This window comes from Pterocles gutturalis, unplaced genomic scaffold (assembly GCF_000699245.1).
Source record: "Pterocles gutturalis isolate BGI_N339 unplaced genomic scaffold, ASM69924v1 scaffold17036, whole genome shotgun sequence".
Taxonomy (NCBI): domain Eukaryota; kingdom Metazoa; phylum Chordata; class Aves; order Pterocliformes; family Pteroclidae; genus Pterocles; species Pterocles gutturalis.
Window position 1 is genome coordinate 9136 of NW_010103406.1, and position 20133 is coordinate 29268.

General features: G+C 35.9%; 1 protein-coding gene across 1 annotated transcript in view; it reads left to right on the top strand.

Annotated features, from left to right (window-relative positions):
• Nucleotides 1–527: 527 nt before the first annotated feature.
• ERP44 (endoplasmic reticulum protein 44) overlaps nucleotides 528–20133 on the top strand; it is a gene marked incomplete at its 5' end in the record, with an annotated part of 30450 nt that continues 10844 nt past the window's right edge. Inside the window, 6 exons of the mRNA XM_010086717.1 lie at nucleotides 528–600; nucleotides 2476–2515; nucleotides 5620–5735; nucleotides 14696–14880; nucleotides 15357–15472; nucleotides 18920–18977. Of these exons, the coding sequence (XP_010085019.1) occupies nucleotides 528–600; nucleotides 2476–2515; nucleotides 5620–5735; nucleotides 14696–14880; nucleotides 15357–15472; nucleotides 18920–18977 (588 nt within the window). The remainder of the gene's footprint in view (nucleotides 601–2475; nucleotides 2516–5619; nucleotides 5736–14695; nucleotides 14881–15356; nucleotides 15473–18919; nucleotides 18978–20133) is intronic.

The window sequence follows — 20133 nt, forward strand, 5'->3', positions numbered from 1 at the left end:
AAAAATACAGGAGGAGGTACAAGACTGTAGCTAGTTGAGTTATATATACTGAAACCGTTATTGAAAACAGCAGTTAAAATGGAGGCAATTGCAGGCTTTACCTCATGAGAAACTTTTTAGCCAGCCAAGCCCTGTAAGTAACAAAAGAAATTACTTGTCTCTGGGTGAAACAGTTGTGCCTGTATGCTTCTGGGCTGTGTGAGATTGTTAGGTGGCTAAAATGAGGGTTTCTCTTCTTTCTTCAGAAGTTATTTTTAAAGGTACAAAATTTACCTGTAATATTTCTGCCAACATAGTAGAGAATCATGTGAAGAGATAGCCAATTTTGCTTTAACTGTGAAAGTACATTTATCTGTAAATAGTGTTTTTTTTTTTTTTTGTAGTACTGCTGTCATCTAAAATGCTTTGACTGAATTACAAATTACTGTTCTTCTCCGTCTTTTGAACTGCAACATTTAAAATCATAGTATGTTACTACTTTATTGCTGAAATTTTAAATACCTTACTGGCTTGCTTTCTCTTTTTAGGTGTCTTGGCTTTTTAATCCAGCGGGAAGTGAAATAACAAGTCTAGATAGTGGAAATATAGATGACATTTTAAGTGAGTACTTTGAATTTATTTTTTTCTTTGGATGTCTACAGTCACTTATCTGTGTGAATTTTGCAATGTTATTAAATTTACATGCATACCTTAGCTTTGAAAATATGAATTGCAATCAGTGTAGGAGTATTAAATGCCTATGATCAAAATTATCTGTCTGAACTAATGTATTGCCTAACACATTACTTCATTGCAATCTCAATGAGGATTTGAAGTGTCCAAAAAAAATACCTGGTATCTTATTTGCAGATGGGAATGCTTAATTACGTAACCAAAACCTGTCAAGAGAGCGTTTTAAAAGTTTCCCAAAAGATAGCAACAACTGAAACCTGTGGCATGGGCCTTAAGGATCTTCCTTGTTCAGCTGTGTATTTCCCCAGGTTAAGCATTGTCCTGATTCTGGTGGCTCATGGAAGGGAGACTCATAAATTAAACAGATGTGTATTCCTTGTCTGAAACCTTTTTGTCTGAAAAGTGTGCAATTTGCCTGTATCTGGTTGCCTTACAGGAAAAAAGTTATTACATTGTTTCAAATATATTCAGGGAAAAAAAAATATTATTTTATTTATATTTGTACTAGGATGTGCCTACTATTGCAGAACTGCTTTGTGTACTAAATGTATGATTAAGCGATATAAGGTGTGTTTGTAAATACCTCTTATACAGTGGCAAATATAGAATCCTGTTGTAAAATGTTATTCATAAGAGGAAATATATGCCAAGTGTAAGTACTTTTTGAATTTATCCTGTTAATTTCAATAAATACTTTATGCCTTAGAGGTAACCCTAAATTTCTCTGTTTGTTAATTTCCTGTTCACCACTTGCATTCCTTGCTGATAATGAAAATCTTAATGCCATAATTTTGATCCAAACTGCAGTTTTTCCCAGCCTTCTCAAGAGTCGTCTTTTCCAGCATCTTGTCTTTTCCAGGCTTTCACCATCTTAATCTTCACTTGTAACTGCTTTGTAACTTTGTCAATAGTGCAAATTTGTCTAACAACATTTCTGCTTTATAAAGCTGTGGCTGATATTCTGTAGATACAGCATTCATTTCAAGTTTTTTTTCAATGTCTAGGCCACTACTACTAGTAAAAATTAATTTACAGCATGGTTGTTATATAATGTAAGGATCACAACTGATTTTTGAGCAGGAGATTTGTCCTTCTAGTTTTGATCTATTTTTCCTTTTTTTGGTATGTGAAAAATAATGTAGAGGAGCATTATTTCACTGCTTCATCATATACATACCTGTAGTATTCCCTTTTTTTGAATGTCCCGTAGCATTTTTCTTTTTTTGAGACTGAAGGTTTCTCTGCTACCTTTTGCCTTAGTATCCAGCTTCTTAGCAAATGAGGCAGATAGGGACTGACCAGAGCAAGTTGAACAGACAGGCTGCGTGTTAGTCATTCTTCTAACCCGAATAGTTGACATGTCAGCTTTTAACTGCTTTTTTAACACTTACAAATAATCTAGATAATGCTTAAAAGATATACTAGAGTATATCTAGTACAACTTCTGGCTTTGAGTGCCTTAATCTTAAATCCAGAATTACTTTTTGTCTCATATGTCACTTGTTTACTTCTTTTGTGTCTTAATACCTTACTGACATTTTAAATGTCTAATATATCAATAAAGTCAATAAAATACTTGACTGAAGGCCTCTTTCATCACTTTCACATTGGGTATAGATTATATTTCAGATAAGATTTATCCTAGCAGTTTTCTAGCAATCAGATTAAGCTGCATGCTGAATAATCTAGGAACATGTTTTTATTTTTATAGTTTTTGTGCATATTTTTAACATCTCAGATAAGAGCACTAAGAAGTTTGTCTCACAATGTGACATTGGGTTTCTCCTTTTTCTTTCTTCCCAGACAATGCAGATGTTGCTTTAGTTAATTTTTATGCTGATTGGTAAGTTATACAAGTTTTTGATTTTTCTTTTCCCTATGTTTAAACTTATGTCCGTTGAAAACTCTCATGTTTGACTACAGTTTTCCCATTGAAAATACAGCGGTTGTTCCAAACTAGTTCTTTCCTGTTTTTTAATTCTGTCCTGATTACTTCCTCTTCTGCTGTTCTGCCATCTTTTGTTTCATTCATGACTCCTATTAGAGGAAAAAAGCTTCTATAGTAGTATGGAATAACATGCTGTGTAATAGGGGTTTGTTGGTTTGTGGGGTTTTTTTCTCCCTCTTAGGAAGACAGATTTCATTAACTTTTTTGATCCTTAACATAGGATAGTCCAAAATACTCCATTTTCCCTTTTTCTCCTGTGTTGGTCCCATACGCTAGAAAGAAAAAGGCTTGAAATTACACTAAAAATTAAATCCTTCTCTAATCTAGAAGACCTTCTAAGTGGAGAACTGAGGAATTATAATTGAGGGATGAAATCTGAGCAACTGAAAAAGGAAAGAATTTGGGGCCAGATTGGTTAGACATTGTGAAAGACATACTTAAAGGGAACTGTTTACTTGAAATTATTTTTTAAAATAATTTGCTTACAAAATCATTCAAATTAATTTAAACACCATACCTCTTTTTTTTATTGTGTAAGAAGTAACTTTAGATGATCTGTCTGCTCCACCATTAATATTTTTAAAAAACCTTTAGCAAGGAAGAAACCAGAAAAGTATTCAGATAAAAAAAATTAGCCTGCAAATTAATATAAAAAATGAGGTTAGCAAAATGAATAATATTCTGTCTTCCTTGATTAAAGTAATCTTGGATATAGATAGCTTTATAATGTAAAGTAATATATGTACTGAATATTATATTTTAAATATTCCTCTCCCTGCTGTTTTGTTTTGTGAGCATAAAACATTGGCCTTCAGAGTCAGAGGTCATGCAGGTGATTAGACTGCTGATCCTTTTGCCTCTTTCACATGCCACTATATGTCTGTAGGTTTGAATGATATAGCAAGTGCACAGAGCTTTACGTGAAAAATGTATACTTTGCCTCTACTGATAATTCATTCAACTAGTAGCAGGCTAATTTTAATTGGTTTTTAAAAGTGATTTTGAAAAATACACACCCAGTCTTTTCATATAGAATGAAGTTTTCAAATATGTTTTTAATGCTTTCATTTAAACTTTGCATAAAGATAGCCATTACACCAATCTAAACCAGTTTATTAACCTTTGTGTATACTTCTGTCATTTTATGGGCAATTTTTATGTCCAATTAGTTTGTATCTGTTCATTTGCTACCACAGACTAAATTGATATTGGGCTCATTTAAACCAACAGAATTTTTCTTTAGAGAGATTGCATTAGTTTACCAAGTAAACTATTTGTTTGAAATGTCTTACTTTTTATAATGATAGCACAACTAAGTAACTAGTAAAGTAAGAATTTAGGTCTAATCTCTTACCTGTTCTGTACAGAATTATGCTATAAAGGCTGTCTTTTAAAATAAGTAAATAAATGAAACTTTTAAGATGGTTATTTTCAGTTTGTGATCTTGCAAATACTTAGTAATCGTAGACTACTTCAAAAGGTTTTATTAAAGATAACCGAGGAAAGAAAACCTATGGAGAGTAATGTACTGAAATTTGGAGTCTATGGTGCCATTGAAAAATCATTTTTGGATTTCACAAAAGACAAACTGTAGGAGGCTAAAAATGCATATTCTGATACTTCTGTGATAGAGGGAAGATACCAACATTTTAAAACTTGATATACCAGGGTAACAAGCGTCCTGTTTTAGGACCTTATTAGCAAAGCTTGCTCTGTGCAAAAATCCCCACTGTTATCAAATCCTCTCTAGAACAAGTTTGCTTTGAATTTAAAGATTTGCATATGCTTGCAATTTGATTCATAGGGTAGTATGAAAACATTACATCCTTAATTATGATCATTACATGTAGTCTTTAAGTAATAACCCCTCAACATGGGATACTGCCAGCCTATGATGCCAGCCTTTGAATGAGAGCAGATCTGTTTTGCTGATGTAGATACTCTGCTGTAAGGGTGGAGAGTGAGAGGCAAGGAAGCCACATGTAACATATACATGCTACGTAAATGTGTAGCATACAATTGTGTTGACCAGAGTCAGATTTCTTTCTGAAAATGGCCTTAAGCCCTCTTCATATTTTGAGAGTAAAACCTGCCTCTTCAGTTGAATGTTTGCTGTTGTAGACATAATAAATAGCATCCCCAAGCTATCACTGTTCAGTTTAAGCAGGGCTTTAGTGCAGGCTGTTTTATTGCAGGTTGGTTCCGTGAGGTCTCATTCTGACAATTTCTACAGTGCTGTTATATGTCTTCAATTTAAAATTCTGACTTGTGTTTAGAAGAATAGAATATAAAACAATTTTGTTGACATACTAATAGTGGGCTTGTGCACTAATGTTACCTTAAACTCCCCAAAGCCACCAAAGCATCTTTACAACCCTACAGCCTCTTCCATGGGCAGAAAGAGAGGATTTGCTTCAAAATCAGACAGGACTGAAAGAAAGGCCCCGTGGGATTCTCTTTATAGTGCTCTAATAGCAGTCTGTTCAAATTTTACAAAGCTTAAGCAATAATATAATAAGCAATACTTATAACTTCTGTTGTTGACACTTATAAAGTTATCACTGTGATATTTCTTGAAAGTGATTGGTCAATATTTGAATCTAAACAATACAAGTAACCTCTTTTACTATATTTTTAAAATTACTTCCCCAGGGATTAATTTGGGTAGAAAAAATGAAGAACAGACTTTTCGAATAGAATATATTTCCTAGAGGCTTATAATTGATTAATGATGTTTCTTAAGCAGATAAAGCAAGGGGGCATATCTTGAACTAGATATTCTTTTAGAATTATTTTTTTTTCTCCACCTGAGTTATTTAAGCTACTTTTGAACCTATTTTAATCCAATCAGTTACTGGGGTGATTACAAATAGATGTTCTTTTCCAATGGCTTTTCTTTTTTTTTCTTTTTCCTTCAAAGATTGAAATATTATCTGGGTCATCAATTGAAATATTTCAAGGTAGTATTTTGAAGTTATGATTTTGTGTTCTCTGCACAGGTGCCGCTTCAGCCAAATGCTGCATCCTATTTTTGAGGAAGCTTCTAACGTAATTAAGGAAGAATATCCAGATAAGAATCAAGTGGTGTTTGCTAGAGTAGACTGTGATCAGCATTGTAAGTAAATCCCAATTTAGATTTTTCTGTGCTATCCTGCCAATATGTTACTCATTGTGTTGGAGAATATACTAGACAGCAATCTAAAGCGCAGTTGGACCTGCCCCATCATTTAGCCCAGACAGAGTTGCTTGTATACATCAGTAAACCTTGTTCTTCCAAATTTGTCAGGGCAGTCTCCAGTGTTAATTTCTTATTGAATCCATAAACATGTGTTTATCTGTTCAGCCTGTCTCATTTAATGGGGAAAAAAGAGCTGGGATTATAAATTGAACTGGCTCATTGAGGAGTCAGAGGAGCGCTAGTGCTAGAAATGGTGCAGGTCTTTAGAGCCAAGAAAAAGGGAGTGTTTGGGGTTTGTGGGGTTTTTTTGTGCTGATGTGTGTGAGTTTGGTTGGTTGTTTTGGGCGTTTTTTTTGGACCTGGAATACCTTCCCAGATCTCAAATACTTAACTGCATTTTCAACTTCTTTCTTTTTCACACTTGGTGTTCTTTTCTGCTTCCAATCATCCGTCTGTATGGTGTGTGCTTGGGAGACCTTAACCAAAAGCATAGCATTAAGTATTCGAATTTGCCATCCCTAAAAGTCAATTTTCAAGTAAGGCAATAAAATCCTTTGGAGGAGTATATTAAAGGCAAAGACTGATATGTGGTCTTTGCTGACGTTTTCTTATTTTTTGTCTTTCTTTGTTCTGAGAACTACTGCAAGATCTACACAAATAAACTGCCCCTGCAACTTTTGCAATGTAAAACAAATGCAGTTGTAGCAAACATTCTGATTGGTTTTTGTATCAGCTTATTAAAGCAGTCACTCTACATACTTGAAATTACTTTTGCATACACTTTTATATATATTCTATCACTTTCATCAGTGGTCATTTCTCAAATTAACTTGAATTGGAGAAGAGGGGAGGATTAAGGACATTAATACTTTCAGTTTACTTGATTTTTATGGCCTTAATAAATAGGTCTTATCTCAGTGTTTAACAGTCTGGTTGGCTCATCTTTTTATTGAATCAAGATTATTGACAGTGAAACTTTCTATAAAGTTCACACTGTAGTAAAATCCACCTATGTTGTTGAGTTTTATTGTTAAGGTTTACATTAACAACTGAAGTCCTTATTTTATTTGCTGCAGCTTTAGTTCCTTGTGTAACTCAGAGGGTCTTTGGGCTGCGGGATGCCTAGTGTTTAACTGTGAGATGTTCTTGTCTTAGCAGTTATGTGCCCAAGAAAACTTCCAACACCCCTCCCTCCCCGCAAGTATTTAGAAGTTTGTTGCTTAATCTGCTCCTTGTACACTCGTGGAATTTAGCTCAGCATGCTTGTTATGGAGAGCTGAGGCCTGGATGGAGGAAGAGATGCTACAGCAGGGATTGTCTTTCTTCCTTTGGGAGTAGGTGTAGTGGGTTAAGTAGTATGAGGCAGCCAAGAGTTTTGGTCTTTCTTTTTATTACTGGAATACCATGAGTTGTCTGTATTTACCCTTTGTGCCCCTAATTTAAGAAGTAGATGAGCATGACTTCTGCTGCAGAAGCTGTAAAATATGAGAATTAAAAATGAAATCCTATCATGACAGACCAAGTATTTTTCTGTAAGTTGCATTGCCTTATTGAATTAAAATAACAGATCTGTATATGTTATTCCTGGTTTCTAGTGTTTATTTGCTGGATTGTAAGGAATGGTACATTTATTGGAAACTTTAGTTTTGAATATTTAACTTCTATGTTAATAGGTGTAACAGCAGCTTTTTAGTAAGAGGATGGATGTTACTCTGTTATCCAGCTTGGGTCTGCTGTAGTACTTTACTAAATGTTAGCGTCAAGATTGCTATTGTCTTTCTTTTTCTCCTGTTTTACTGTTATATTTTTGTATGTGTTTGCATATTTTGGCAGCACTGTTAAGGTTTATGCCAATATTTTGGGGTTTGTTATGCCTGCAGATTTCATGCCACTAGTAGTTCGCTGTTAGGATGATGTTCTTGAGATGGTGGATTATTTGCATGACAAATGATCTATTTCTTTTTGAAGCCAAGAATCCGTAGGGAATCCAAATAGCTGATTTCAGGCCACTCAAAAACAGCTTTCAGAATGGTCAGCCACGCATAGATACTTTCCATTTAATGCACTGTTATTGAAGCACGCTGCAGGGCCCAACAGCTCACACCAGCTTCTGAGGGTAAAGCAAATTAAAGAGAATTATTGATGCACTGCCAAATGTTTGATGCTTAATGACAAAGCCATCATTCTGTCTGCTCTTATAGGCAATATAAAGATATTTTTCTGGAAAGTGATAGGCACCAATATGGCTAAATAAAAAAATCAAAATATTAACACTATATTAAGCCTCTGTATGTGTTATATCTTACACCAATTTATAACATTGTGGAAAATAATTGTAACTGAAATGGGTAGGTTAAGTCATAAGGCTTTTTTTAAGCTGGTGTGGAACATACACTAAAGGTAAATCTGTTGAAGCAAGTAGTTCAAGCAGGTACTTTTTCAGTTGCCAAGACTTCATCCTTTTATAACTTGGAAATATTTAAGTTCTGCTACATCGTTTGCTGTTAGAATCTTTGGTGGTTTGGTGTGTTCAATTTAACTTATCTTAAAAGTTATGCACCTTTATTTTAAGTTTAATACCTAGTAAAAGTGACCTTCCATATAAAATTATAGAAGATCTTTCTGCATATACATTACTAGTAAGGTTTTGTTTTGGTGGGTTGTTTGTGGAGGAGAATTTGTATTTTGAACAGTTTCTGTTAATTCAGTATTACAAGTTGTGGTGGAGAATTATTATAAATTAAAGTATATATTGGGGCTTTAATTCTGCTGCACCATTCTTTCCTTTGCTTTCTGAGTTAAAAAATGATAGCTGGTTTGAATAAATCTTTGTGCTTCCAAACAGAAAACAGCTTCTTTCTGGTGGGTGTTGAGAGCTGCTTTGGTAGACAGACTGTCTAGGGAACTCTTGTTCTTTCTTTCAAAACATCCATAAGTGGTACAGTACAATGAGCTGGTGATCCCTCTGGGTCTGGCCATTCCTGTAATGTGTGCTAATGTTAGTCTTCTGAGAGTGACTTAGATTGTATTGATACTGTGCCTTTGGTCAGCAAAATAAGTCAGTACAATAACAAATTTGGAGGTTCATAAATGAAGTATAAATGAAACTGTAAACAAGCATGAGGATTTAATTGCATCCCTGCCACTTTGCCTAGAAAAAAATATCAGTCTGAAAGAGTTATCTTTGGATAAAATAAAAAGTGGAAGTGATTCAGAGAGGTTGTTGATGGCTCTCCTCAGGAGAGCGATTTTCTTAGCCTGTCAGAAAAGGTTATGTGATACCTGCTGATGAGGCCCTGCTAAGAGCAGGCATGACTATTGTGAATGCTCCTTTGCAGCAGAAGGTGGTCTGGATTTGCTGTTACCCAGCTTCTTAGTAGCTGAGTTTGATGTAGAACATTGATATTCTTGTACCTGTTTTGGTCCAACATACAAGTCACCAGTATCACAATCATTGGGGTGATTCATCGTTTAGATGGTCTCCCAAGGTCCTTCCTAATTCCACTTCCTATTAATATTCCCAGGTCTTATGATTGTGTGCAAGTGTCACAAGAGGAGTAGTTTAAATGGGGAGAATTAATGCTGTATTGTGAAATACTTAACAATAAGGTGAATGTAATGCTGCATGTAGGAAAAGTAGGAGGCAAAAAGGCCTTTTAACTGAACTTGAAATTGAGAGGAAAAAGCTTGAGGAATAATAAGTAGAAAGGTACCTATCAAAGACAGATTTCATTTCTCATCTGTAGTGTGCCCTGGCAGGCAGCCTGTGGGACTTCAAAAGATGTGATTGATCTCAAGTGAGCAAGTGGAATACTCATTTGGTAGTCCCAGCTTCAAATATACAGCTGAAGGAACTTGTTACCTTTGAGATAGGAGGTACTGCCTGCACAAGGGTGAGGAAGAGTTAAGATGTGTTGACACAGAGATTAGTTAGATCCAGTTAACTCAAGTGCTCTGTCTCTATATATATATATGAGCGATGCAACTCCTGTCTTTTCCAACCTTAATGATTCTATGATTATGTAAAAACAAAATTAGAACATGTGCTTGGGTTTGTGCTAGCTCTTCCTCAGATGACATGAAGACCTTCCTTAGAAAAAGAGATACTATTTTCAGACATAAGTATTTTCAGACATTATTTTTATAGAGTTTGAGTTTTGGAACTTTGATTTTCTTCCAGATAATTTCTCAGACTGTTGGAGCCATCAGTTCAGCATGTGAATTACTTCAGGTAGTGCCTTGTATTATGAGGTGGGCATTTAGGATAATTATCAGTATTGTTTAAATTGTAGTGGACATGGTTTTTTGGGAGGCAGTCCTGTAGACTTTAAATATTTGTTTGGTGGTGGTATGAATTATGACCCTGTAGAACTAAGGCAGTGGACTCAGTTAATGGTGGGGTGACACCCTGGCCCTTGTAAATATTGCTGGTCTTTCAGTGAGAAGGACCTTCTTATCTACGTTGTGAGTGGGGCCCTACTTCAGTATAGTGTGTCTTGGTGCAGTGTTTCAACATATTTGTCATTCAGCATTCAATTTCAGTTTAGTGACAGTGGACATGAGATTCTCAGTGATGTGATCTGATAAACTAGCTGAAGTCCCTGGACAGCATGTTGTGGTGTTAACCTAGAACAATGAAGTCTGAAGCCATCTGGGAATCAAATCACAGGCTGTGTGTTTACTTGAGGCTGCAGTTTAGGTAATGTGTGTACACACCACGTGAAAAGCCTGATGCACCCCCAAAAAATGAGTTTTGGCATTCCCTTGAGCAGAGGAACAAATGATGCTCAGACAACAGAAAAATGGCTGACAAGGACGATTTCTTGGAGAAGCTTGCTCAGAACACAACGTGGGAGACTGTCTTAGAAGAAGTTTATTTCAAAACAATAACAAAAGCTGCTGTCTCATTCCCATTGTAAGAGGCAGCTTTGCTTTCTCTTCAGTACTTCAGAAGTATTGATGCAGCGCATGCATCTATGAAGAGAACTGAGTGACTGTGAAGTCTTTCCTGTTAGAGTGTGTGGAATGAATAGTAGAAAATAGTCTGGGCAGTCTAGAAATGATTGGATGCCAACAGATACACATGCAAAACAGGGAGGACAGAACCATCTGAATTCAGCAGTCATTACTCTGCTTTAAATTTCTGATTAGTAGAAGACAAGAAGATCAAGTATGTTAGTAGCTTCTTATAACTAGAGTGAAACCTTTCTGGTGGCACCGAGACTAGGCTTGTGATTTAATGATTAATTGGGCAAAATACAAACTCAAGGTTTGTACCTTTTAGGGACCTTAGTACCTGAAGAAAATGTAAAGTTGTAGCTGGGAGACTTTTTTTTTTTCTTAAGGTAGGTTGCCCATATCTGTTTCAAATACCTCTTTTCATCAGCAAATGGGCTGTGAGAATATCTGGAAATATTTTTAAATTTAATTTAGGATTTACTATAACTAATGCGATCTGTGAATGAGATCAAACAATATTCCATGTATTTGCATTGTGTATTTCCAATTTTAAAAGGAATATAATTTTGTAGTTGCTCTGCTTACGCGAACTCAACCTGTATCAAATGCCAGGGCTTAATGAAGCATTTAAGGTTTACTCTATTTGACTTCAGAATGAATTCAAACATTTTTTCATGTACTTGCATTTTCAAATACTTACTTGTGTAGGACTGTCATCTCTCTGTGTTAGTTCAAATACCAGTATTCATGGAATCTCAATGTAATTTATAAAGAGCATGCAAGTTCTGACTTATGAAATAATGTTTGAATTCAGTCTTGGCAGTTGGCATTTTACTACCTTTAATTTTTTTACGCAACTTCAGCACTTGACGAAGATTCACATCCCTAGGGACTGCAATGTCCATCTTGGAGAACCTTGAAGATCCACTGAATGCCCATCATGCAACTTGTGCATCCTCCTATAACTGTGGAAATAATCTTAAGAAAAAGTCCACACACACAAAAGTGTGGTTTTGGTGCTCTCTTGCCATGGAGTTCTGTAACAGTCTTTAATCTCAATGTGTTGCTGCGAAACCTTGATATGTAGTATTCCTTGTCTCTTATTAGATCCTGATCAAATTTTGATAGACTGACATACCGTCAGTCCAAAGGCCCTTCTATCAACAGGATAGAAGGGCAGCAAATGCCTGGTTTGCTGACAGTTTGTCTTTCACCGAGCAAATATAAAGCGATTCCTCATCCACTACACTTGCCACCTTTTTTCAGACAGCTGTTAAGTACTTTAACTAAAAAGTGATGGAATGTAAAGGGGAAAAAAAAGTATTGGTCTTATACTTGCTAATGTTGAGTATACTGGCATCTTCCCTTGAGAAATTTGTATTAATTTGAAATAGAAGTACTTTGAATTGAGGCCATAAAATGTCTTATTCTTAATTTTAACTGTAATTAGTGCATTAAGAAACTCTTCTGTGATATTTAGGAAACAGGTCAAGTCCTTTCTTAGACAAAATTGATGAGCTGAATTCTGTGGTATTTTATAGTGATGCAAAGCTTGTTAGGAACTGGGCTTAGCTGGTGAAGCTTTTAAGCATGCTGGTTTGAGGGAACTTAAAAGAACATTTTTGCTGAGTAGACACGGATCTTATTCCTTTGGTGTGGACGTTTTGTTTTCAGTTCTTGGACTTGTTTAACTTGTGCAGTTGGTACAAAGATTGTTTTTAGTAACTAAATCTGTAAGATTAGTAGTGTTTTAGCAGCAATTAAAACTACTGCTGGTTTCACTGAGAGTTCTTCAGGCAGCAGGGAATTTATATTTTTTGTTATCTCTTAGAAGTCCAAAGGAGGTGGAGAGCTTATGTGCTGGAGGACAGTTAACAGGCGCAGTTCTGTAGGGGAATGACTTATTTCCAGTTGTGCAGTGTTTTTGTTTTGGTTTGCAACTGAGGTGTACGTTAGATGCCCAGTTTCAGCAATTTGCTCATGACAACTGTCTCTAAATAATAGTTTTCAAAGGACTTCTGCCTCCATTCTATTTAAAAAAGAGTAAGTGTAAGATAGAAGGCAAAATCTGCTTCATGGTAAATATGCAATTGAGAAGAAAGGACGTTCTTGTCAGAAAGGATGAGTTTCTACATCGTTCAGTACTGTGCCAGGTGTGCTGTTGGACCCTTCTTTGGTTGCCTTCCTGCTGTGGGCCAATCCATGTCACTTGAAGTGTACCCTTTGACTTCTAAGGAGCCAGTGAAAAGTAAGAGGACATAAATTCAGCCCAGACTTCCAATGCCTTCCTCCTCTCTGTTGACTGAATGAAACTTCACTGTCTCCCAGGGATAAATCAGTACATTGAAATTCACCTGTCTCTCTCTTTGAGAAAGAAAAGGAGAAGGGGCAGCAGGGTGGGTACAGCTGATTGGAATAAGTCACCTCAAAGGATAAGCAGCTTTGGAAAGCCGGCAGACTGCTCATATTCTGGGATTTAGTTGGATTTAGGTACAGAGGTGATTGAGGTTTAGGTAAACTGCATCACGCTCCGGAATAGTGGACACCCAGTTTTCCCAGGGGCTGCAAGATGTTTTTGTTTCTAGATACACTTCCAGGGGAGGAGTGAACAGGGGGGTATAATTAAACAAAGCACAAGCAAAAGGAAAGCGCTTGTGGAAATCTACTTGGCATTAAATGCTTTGCCTCTGTTGCTTGTTTTTAGTCTCATTTTCCTAAGAATGCAAAGTGTGTCAGGTTACTTTGTTTCTCAGGAGAGCAGTTGCTGGATATTGGAGATGCACAAAACCGATTTCTGCACTGTAGCAAAGGTTGCTGTAAAAACTCAAAGCTGATAGATCCTGCTCCATGTGCCATGAACCACTTGCTGCTTAAGTCTAAGTTTCCCTGTAAAGGCATAGCTGGGACACATGTTGCAACTTGCTGTGTCCCAGTGATTGAACAAAGTGGAAGAGGGACAAAGGGACACTTGAAATACTCTGAGGGATGGTGAAGAACCAGATTATTGCCTTAGTAGTGCTTGAAGATAAGCACCACAGGACGCACATTCATGGGAAACTGGGCTTTATTGCTTCTGCTCAGCTTTCTTCTTTGCTGCTCTTCTAATTTTACTGTAAAAGCTCTTTCAATTTTTTTTATTCTTGTTTTACATTTGTAAGTCTCGTGAATAAATAACTTAGAGCTAAATAAGTGAGTTGTTATATGAAGGTGAAAATAGCTAGTGCTCTTACACTAGATTAATGCAGAAATGTGCTGCTTTTTGTATGAAGCTCTGTGTGGTCTGAGTCTAGAAGAAACTGGGCTGCCTGTATAGATGTAAATTAAGAACTACCTTGAAGGGAATGCTGACACTGCTTGACCAGAGTGGTGTTTGCCTTAATTTTGAAACCTGCAATTTTGTATTCATTCAAAACCTGAACAGCTCAGAACTGTAACAGCAGTCTTCTGGCCTTCATATACTAAAAAAAATATTTTGCCCAGGGTTCACGTTCTCTAAAGTTTAAGATGTGACAGTTGTATTTCCAGAACTGTAATTGAGATAAAAATCATAGTGTGTTTAAAGAAAAATAGCACATTATTTATTTTATTAACATTTTCTAATGTGGATTAATTGAGATTTGGCAAACTTTTAAGATTCTCATGTTGTTGTTATGCTCTTAAATTGGCTTTCTTAGTTGTTCGTAGGAAGTGTATATACTAAATGAGTATAGCTGACCAAGTTGAGTTTTTACTTACCCAGATTTTGGTCATGATTTTTTTATGAAGAACAGTACATGTGTTTGGCTGGGTTTTTGTGTGTGTGTATTCTTGTTCAAAGATGTGAAACTACTGGTTCAGAGACTCCAATTCCATTTGCACATATACATGTGTAAGATACCATGTTCAGTGTATTTCTGTATTTGTAGGGTTTTGGTTTATTTTTTTAAATTTCTTTTTAGCGGATATAGCTCAGAGATACAGGATAAGCAAATATCCAACCCTGAAACTCTTCCGGAATGGAATGATGATGAAGAGAGAATACAGGGGCCAGAGATCTGTGACAGCAATAGCAGATTATATCAGGCAGCAGAAGAGTAACCCTATTCGGGAGGTCCAGGATTTGGAAGAGATTAGTTCTGTTGATGTAAGTCTTTCAATTTTATTCCTTCTAAATATATTATTTTTTTCTTTTTTTTTTCAGTGTTGAACTGGTAAAGCATAGCTTATATGAAGTACTTTTTTTTTTTTTCCATTCAGAAATGTTGTGCTTTTTTTAAACTGAGTGGAAAACTGGAGCATTTCCAGTATTGCAAATTATTCTAGTATAATCACTTTCGACTGCATTCATTTTGTTACAGTAGTTCCACTACCAAATTACTTATTTTACTTTTAGTCATTTGAAAAGGATCATATGTTGTCTTTGACAATTTGCTTCTGATATTTCTCACTGGAAAAATATTCACAAAAATGCTTCTCAATATTGAAAAGGCAGAAAAGAAATAACTATTGCACAGCTATTGGCTGTTGAATGAATGGCACCTCTGTATTTAATATCCTTAGGGAGTACGGATAGTTTTTGATAATTTGAGGTAAGTTATAATTTAACCTTTGTTTTTACAGCGCAGCAGAAGAAATATTGTTGGATACTTTGAGCAAAAGGACTCTGACAACTACAGAACCTTTGAAAGAGTAGCAAATATTTTGCATGATGATTGTGTATTCCTGTCTGCCTTTGGGTAAGTTTTAAACTTTGTTGATTGCATGACTTCATTATTGAAGTTATGTTAGAGAGTTGTATACAATTTAATTGAATGGACTTCTTTAATACTTTGTGTGGCATAACTGAAGAGACTAGACCTTAACAGATAAATACACTGAGAGAAAGGATAGGAGGAGAAAACTCCTCCTAGCCTTAATGTTTGCTGTGAAATATAACTGTGATTTTTTGCCTTCTTTTTCTTTTTTCACTCTTTACTGGTATAGTTTAAATGTAATTGGGGAGTTTTTAGGGGTGGATGCTAGACAGTTGTGTCCCCAAAACCTGCTTCTTTGGAGGGAGAGGGGAACAGGTAGGGAAGAGTTTGTAAGCTTTTTGGCAGAAATTTATCAGTTTTGCAGATGGAGTAATTTTTTTTGCAACCTCTTAAATTTTCTTCTTTAAAATATGACCGTTTTTGTGGGTTTTTTCCTTCTTTTTGTAGGTGTGTTTTCCCTTTTTTTCCTGTAAAGAATAGTTCAGTAGTTGCTTGCTCATTTCCTCTTGATGTCGGAGGAGAGGGCCTTGTTCCAAAATGCATGACTTCTGTGCCTGAGTCTGTTTCATGTGAGTTCTGTGTCACTGCACACAGTAACAGCTTAGAAAGGCAATTGTGTTGACGAGCTTCATAGTATGAGCACAGAAGAACAACCTACAGAAATTCAAATTTCTCCTTGTTATACAGATTTACAGCAATATTTAAAAATATTAAAATGTCTTCACTGGAGGAAGAAGAATAAATTGGGAGCGAGTGATCCCCTTTTTAAGTAGCATAATAAAATCCAATTATAGATTCTTTTTGCAGTGTTTAATGTGCCAGCACCAATCAATTTAAAGTGATTGGGCATTAATGTGTGAATGCAGTGGTTTGCCGTCTACCCAAAGCTGCAAGATCAGGAATTTGGATGGGTTATACTAGCTTTTATACCACATACAGTTGCCCTAAGGGTTGTTTGTTGTTTTTTTTTAATTGGATGTAGTGAAGAATAGTGGAGAAAATGGGAGAATGTATCAAGGTAGATGATGTTTCATCTATTTGAACAAAATCTGTTGTCAGTCACTAATGGGAGGTATATGGTAACAGGAGCTCTCATGTTCAAACTTCTAATAAGCGAAAATGAACTCAAAAGAATCAATTGGACAAGAAAAAATTAATTACTTTGCTAACTTCTGTCAAGGCAGAACTGTTCCCTGCTATGCCAAAATTACTCTGGCTTTATGTAGTTGTAATAGCCTATTTTTAAATGGTTCCTAGTTGCAAATCATCTTGATCTTACAAGTATTCTTAAATCAACTCATCTTTACAGTCTTTTAAGATCTGAGGTGACTGTAGAGCAAGATTAATGAGAGAAGACTTGTAAGCAGGAGATAGGAGGGATACTGGTAAAGAGAGATTAGAGATGGGTTTTACAAGTAGAACTAGAGAGGGATAAATCTGGAATGTTTGTAGACATGGAAGAGAATGTCCTTGTGCCATTGTGCTGTGGCATAGGAAGCCAAAAGCAGAAAACTAAAACAGCCAAAAAATATTCTTGTTTTAAAAGGCTATGATGAACTGTAAGTGACTTATGGCAGAGACTGATGAATCTAGGAACTGTTTTGATTTTATGATAGCAAGCAAATATTGGCAGGGATGGGGAGGGGTGGTTCAGGTTCACCTTCTATGTTACTGCTTCAAGAAGAAGCAAAATGCAAACTGAAGTGTTCCTATTTTGGTAGTTATTTTAAAAAGGTGTGTCTTCAGGCTTTGGGGATTTTCACATCATGTCCCCACTTTGAGTTATCTGAAAACAAATCAGTCACAGCTGCAGCTATTGAAGTGGAATAACATAGAAGAGGACCTTTTGGGTTCCACTGCAGGCTTACCCTAGAGCATATGTTTCATTATAGATTATTATCAGCTTTCCAAGCAGCGATGGGGCAGGGAGCCTGTATGTCTTCACTTTCTTCTTATTCAGTGAAGGATTGTTTGGGATTCGAGTGGTTTACCTCAGTGATAATGGTCATAAAGAAGCCTAATTTCTCATGATGAGAGCAGTCATCATGTCCGGAATACAAAAATGCATTTTAAAAGATGCTTCTCTAAACTGATGCAACTACCGATAGGTGTAAGATGTCTTTTGTTATGTAATAAGGAAAGGATAGTTAGATCAAATGAAGTAAGTGAAACCTTGTTACTTTCAGTTAAGCCTTATGATGTCTTGTCTTTTTTTTTTTCCCCTTGTCCTACTAAATTGTTCAGAACCCTGGAAGATTTACCTCTTCTTGCAGTGAGATAAATTGAGATATTTTTACTCCTCTTTTTTCCCCTCCCCCTTAAATCTCTTAATCAGTCTTCACCAATGCTTATATTGAGTCCACAAAAGAGATACTATAATTGGAGAAGCTGGAACACTTAGCTAATGTTCCCAGAGGCTGACTTGCTTTCTTTTTAGCCTAAGCTAAAAGGAAAAGAAGTAGGTAGTTCATTTTTCTCTCTGGTGGCATACATAGCCGGTCAGCTCTGTCTTGCCAGCATGAGTTACATGGGAACAGTAAGGCATGGGAGAGAAGAGGCCTCTTTCAATGTCTGAAGGTGGTGAAAGGGTTTATTCTTTTTGACAGCTTTCTTGACTCATTTTTTCTATCTTCTGTGTTGCGTGCATAGCTGTCCCTGTTTGAATAAGAGATTATAATTTTGGGGGTACAAGCTAGCAGCTTTCAGGGCACTCTGTTGTGACTGTGATTAAGGAACCACAAAATATTCCAGAGGCAGGGGAGGAATTTACTAGGGTGATATACTAAGCTGAATGCCAAGGAGGAACTGTGTGTGTTTTTCAGGTACCTATGTACCATATCATCAATGGTCAGAAACGGCATGCTGTGTCTTGCGCTCTCTAGATCTGTTTTGCAGGTACAACAGGCAGCGTGGGCTTATTTGCTATCCATTTTCTCATTGCCTGTGCCTGTAGAGCACCTCAAAGCCCTTCCTTGTCAGAGAAGATAAGACATAAATTTCTAGTGTAAACAATGGAACTGGAAGAGTAAAAGCAAACAAGAGTCTACCTTTCTCTCCTTTCCTTCCTTAAGAATAGCTATTCATATTCTTTTTAATTTACATTATTATATTAATTCATTAACATTTTTTCCTGATGGTCTCTTATCCAAAATTACGTGGGCTTTTATCACTTGCACTTTGATGCCTTTAGGCCACGTTTCTGATCTTGGAGATACATCTTGCTGATTCCTTAATGCCCTCTTATTTAGGCAGGCCAAATTTCTGTGGCGTCACTTTACAGTTTACTTTAAAGATCAAGGATTTTAATTCTCAAATTTTGAAGGAAAGAAAAGAAGTAAAGAAAGGATAGCAAATTAAAATATGATTTTTGGTATCTCCGTTATTTTATTTGTCTGTACCAAGACATGCTTACTGGTTGGTTTGTTGTAGGGATATTTCAAAAGCAGAGAGATTTAGCGGAGACAATGTAATCTACAAGCCACCAGGGGTAAGTGTAACTGTGTTTTTTATTCTGCTTATTGTTATTATATGTGAATATGAACTCATGGAGACTATATTCACATAATTCAGTTTGTTACTGCATCTCAAATCTTGGTTTTATTTCATCACTAAACAGCATGAGAAATAGGGTCGTAGGAACTAATGTTTCTGAGTCACTGAAAAAGATCTTGGCCTCATTTGTTGCCAAGTAAGTGCACAAAACCTAAATCTGTCATTTTAAATTTCAATGTCCCGAAATTTTTTTTTTCTTAAGAACACAGTGGACTTGTGTATAGATACTTCGTGTTCTGTAGAAGTCTTAAAAATCTGTGAAGTTCAACAGCTGGTGCATTTCATGTTTTTCAAAGCAAGTGACAATTGCTAAATATTTTTATGACTGTCACTTGCCTGTCTTGTGTGTCTTAGCCCACAAGAGCTACAAGCTGGTCTTTTCATTAAAAAAAGTAATTAGTAACATTAACTGTATGTTAACAAACTCTCATAAACATAGTTTTACTTGAGGAAAAATTCAGTACAGAAGAAAATCTGCAAGAATTTCTTTTTAGAAACATAATTGATATCTGAAAATCTGCTCTTGCAAAATATAAATAAATTTTAAAAATACCTAAGGGAGGGAGGGAGTTTCAAACCTTTTTCTGCAAAACCAGAATTTATTATGTTACCTAATTTATATGGTGTTTCTGAATTAAGGTGTGCTTAATCGTGGCTGCAGCTTGCGTAGTCATGCTTCACTTCATGTTAACTAAAACTTTAATTACATTAAAAGGCAGCAGCACTGAATTACAAGTTAAAACTACTAGCAGCTAAAGGAAAACTATTATTTATTCATATATCTTTGGCAAAGCAAATGTAAAATACCAGTTTCAAGTCCTGTAGAACATTGGGAATGTTGGTGGGTTTTTTTGTGAGTCTTTGTAACTATCAGCATGAAGAAGCTTAATATCTGTATTTATTTTATATCTGAAGGAGTTAGGTATGGAGATACTGTGTCTCAGCCTAGCTAAGGCTAAGTCTAAATAGCTTTATTGAAGCATCCTTAATTTGGAAACAAAGTATCTTTTCAATTCTACTTGTCTTAAAAAGTGGAGTTGACTGCATAAATGATCATATGTAATATTTATTTTCCTGTTGTAATTTTGTAA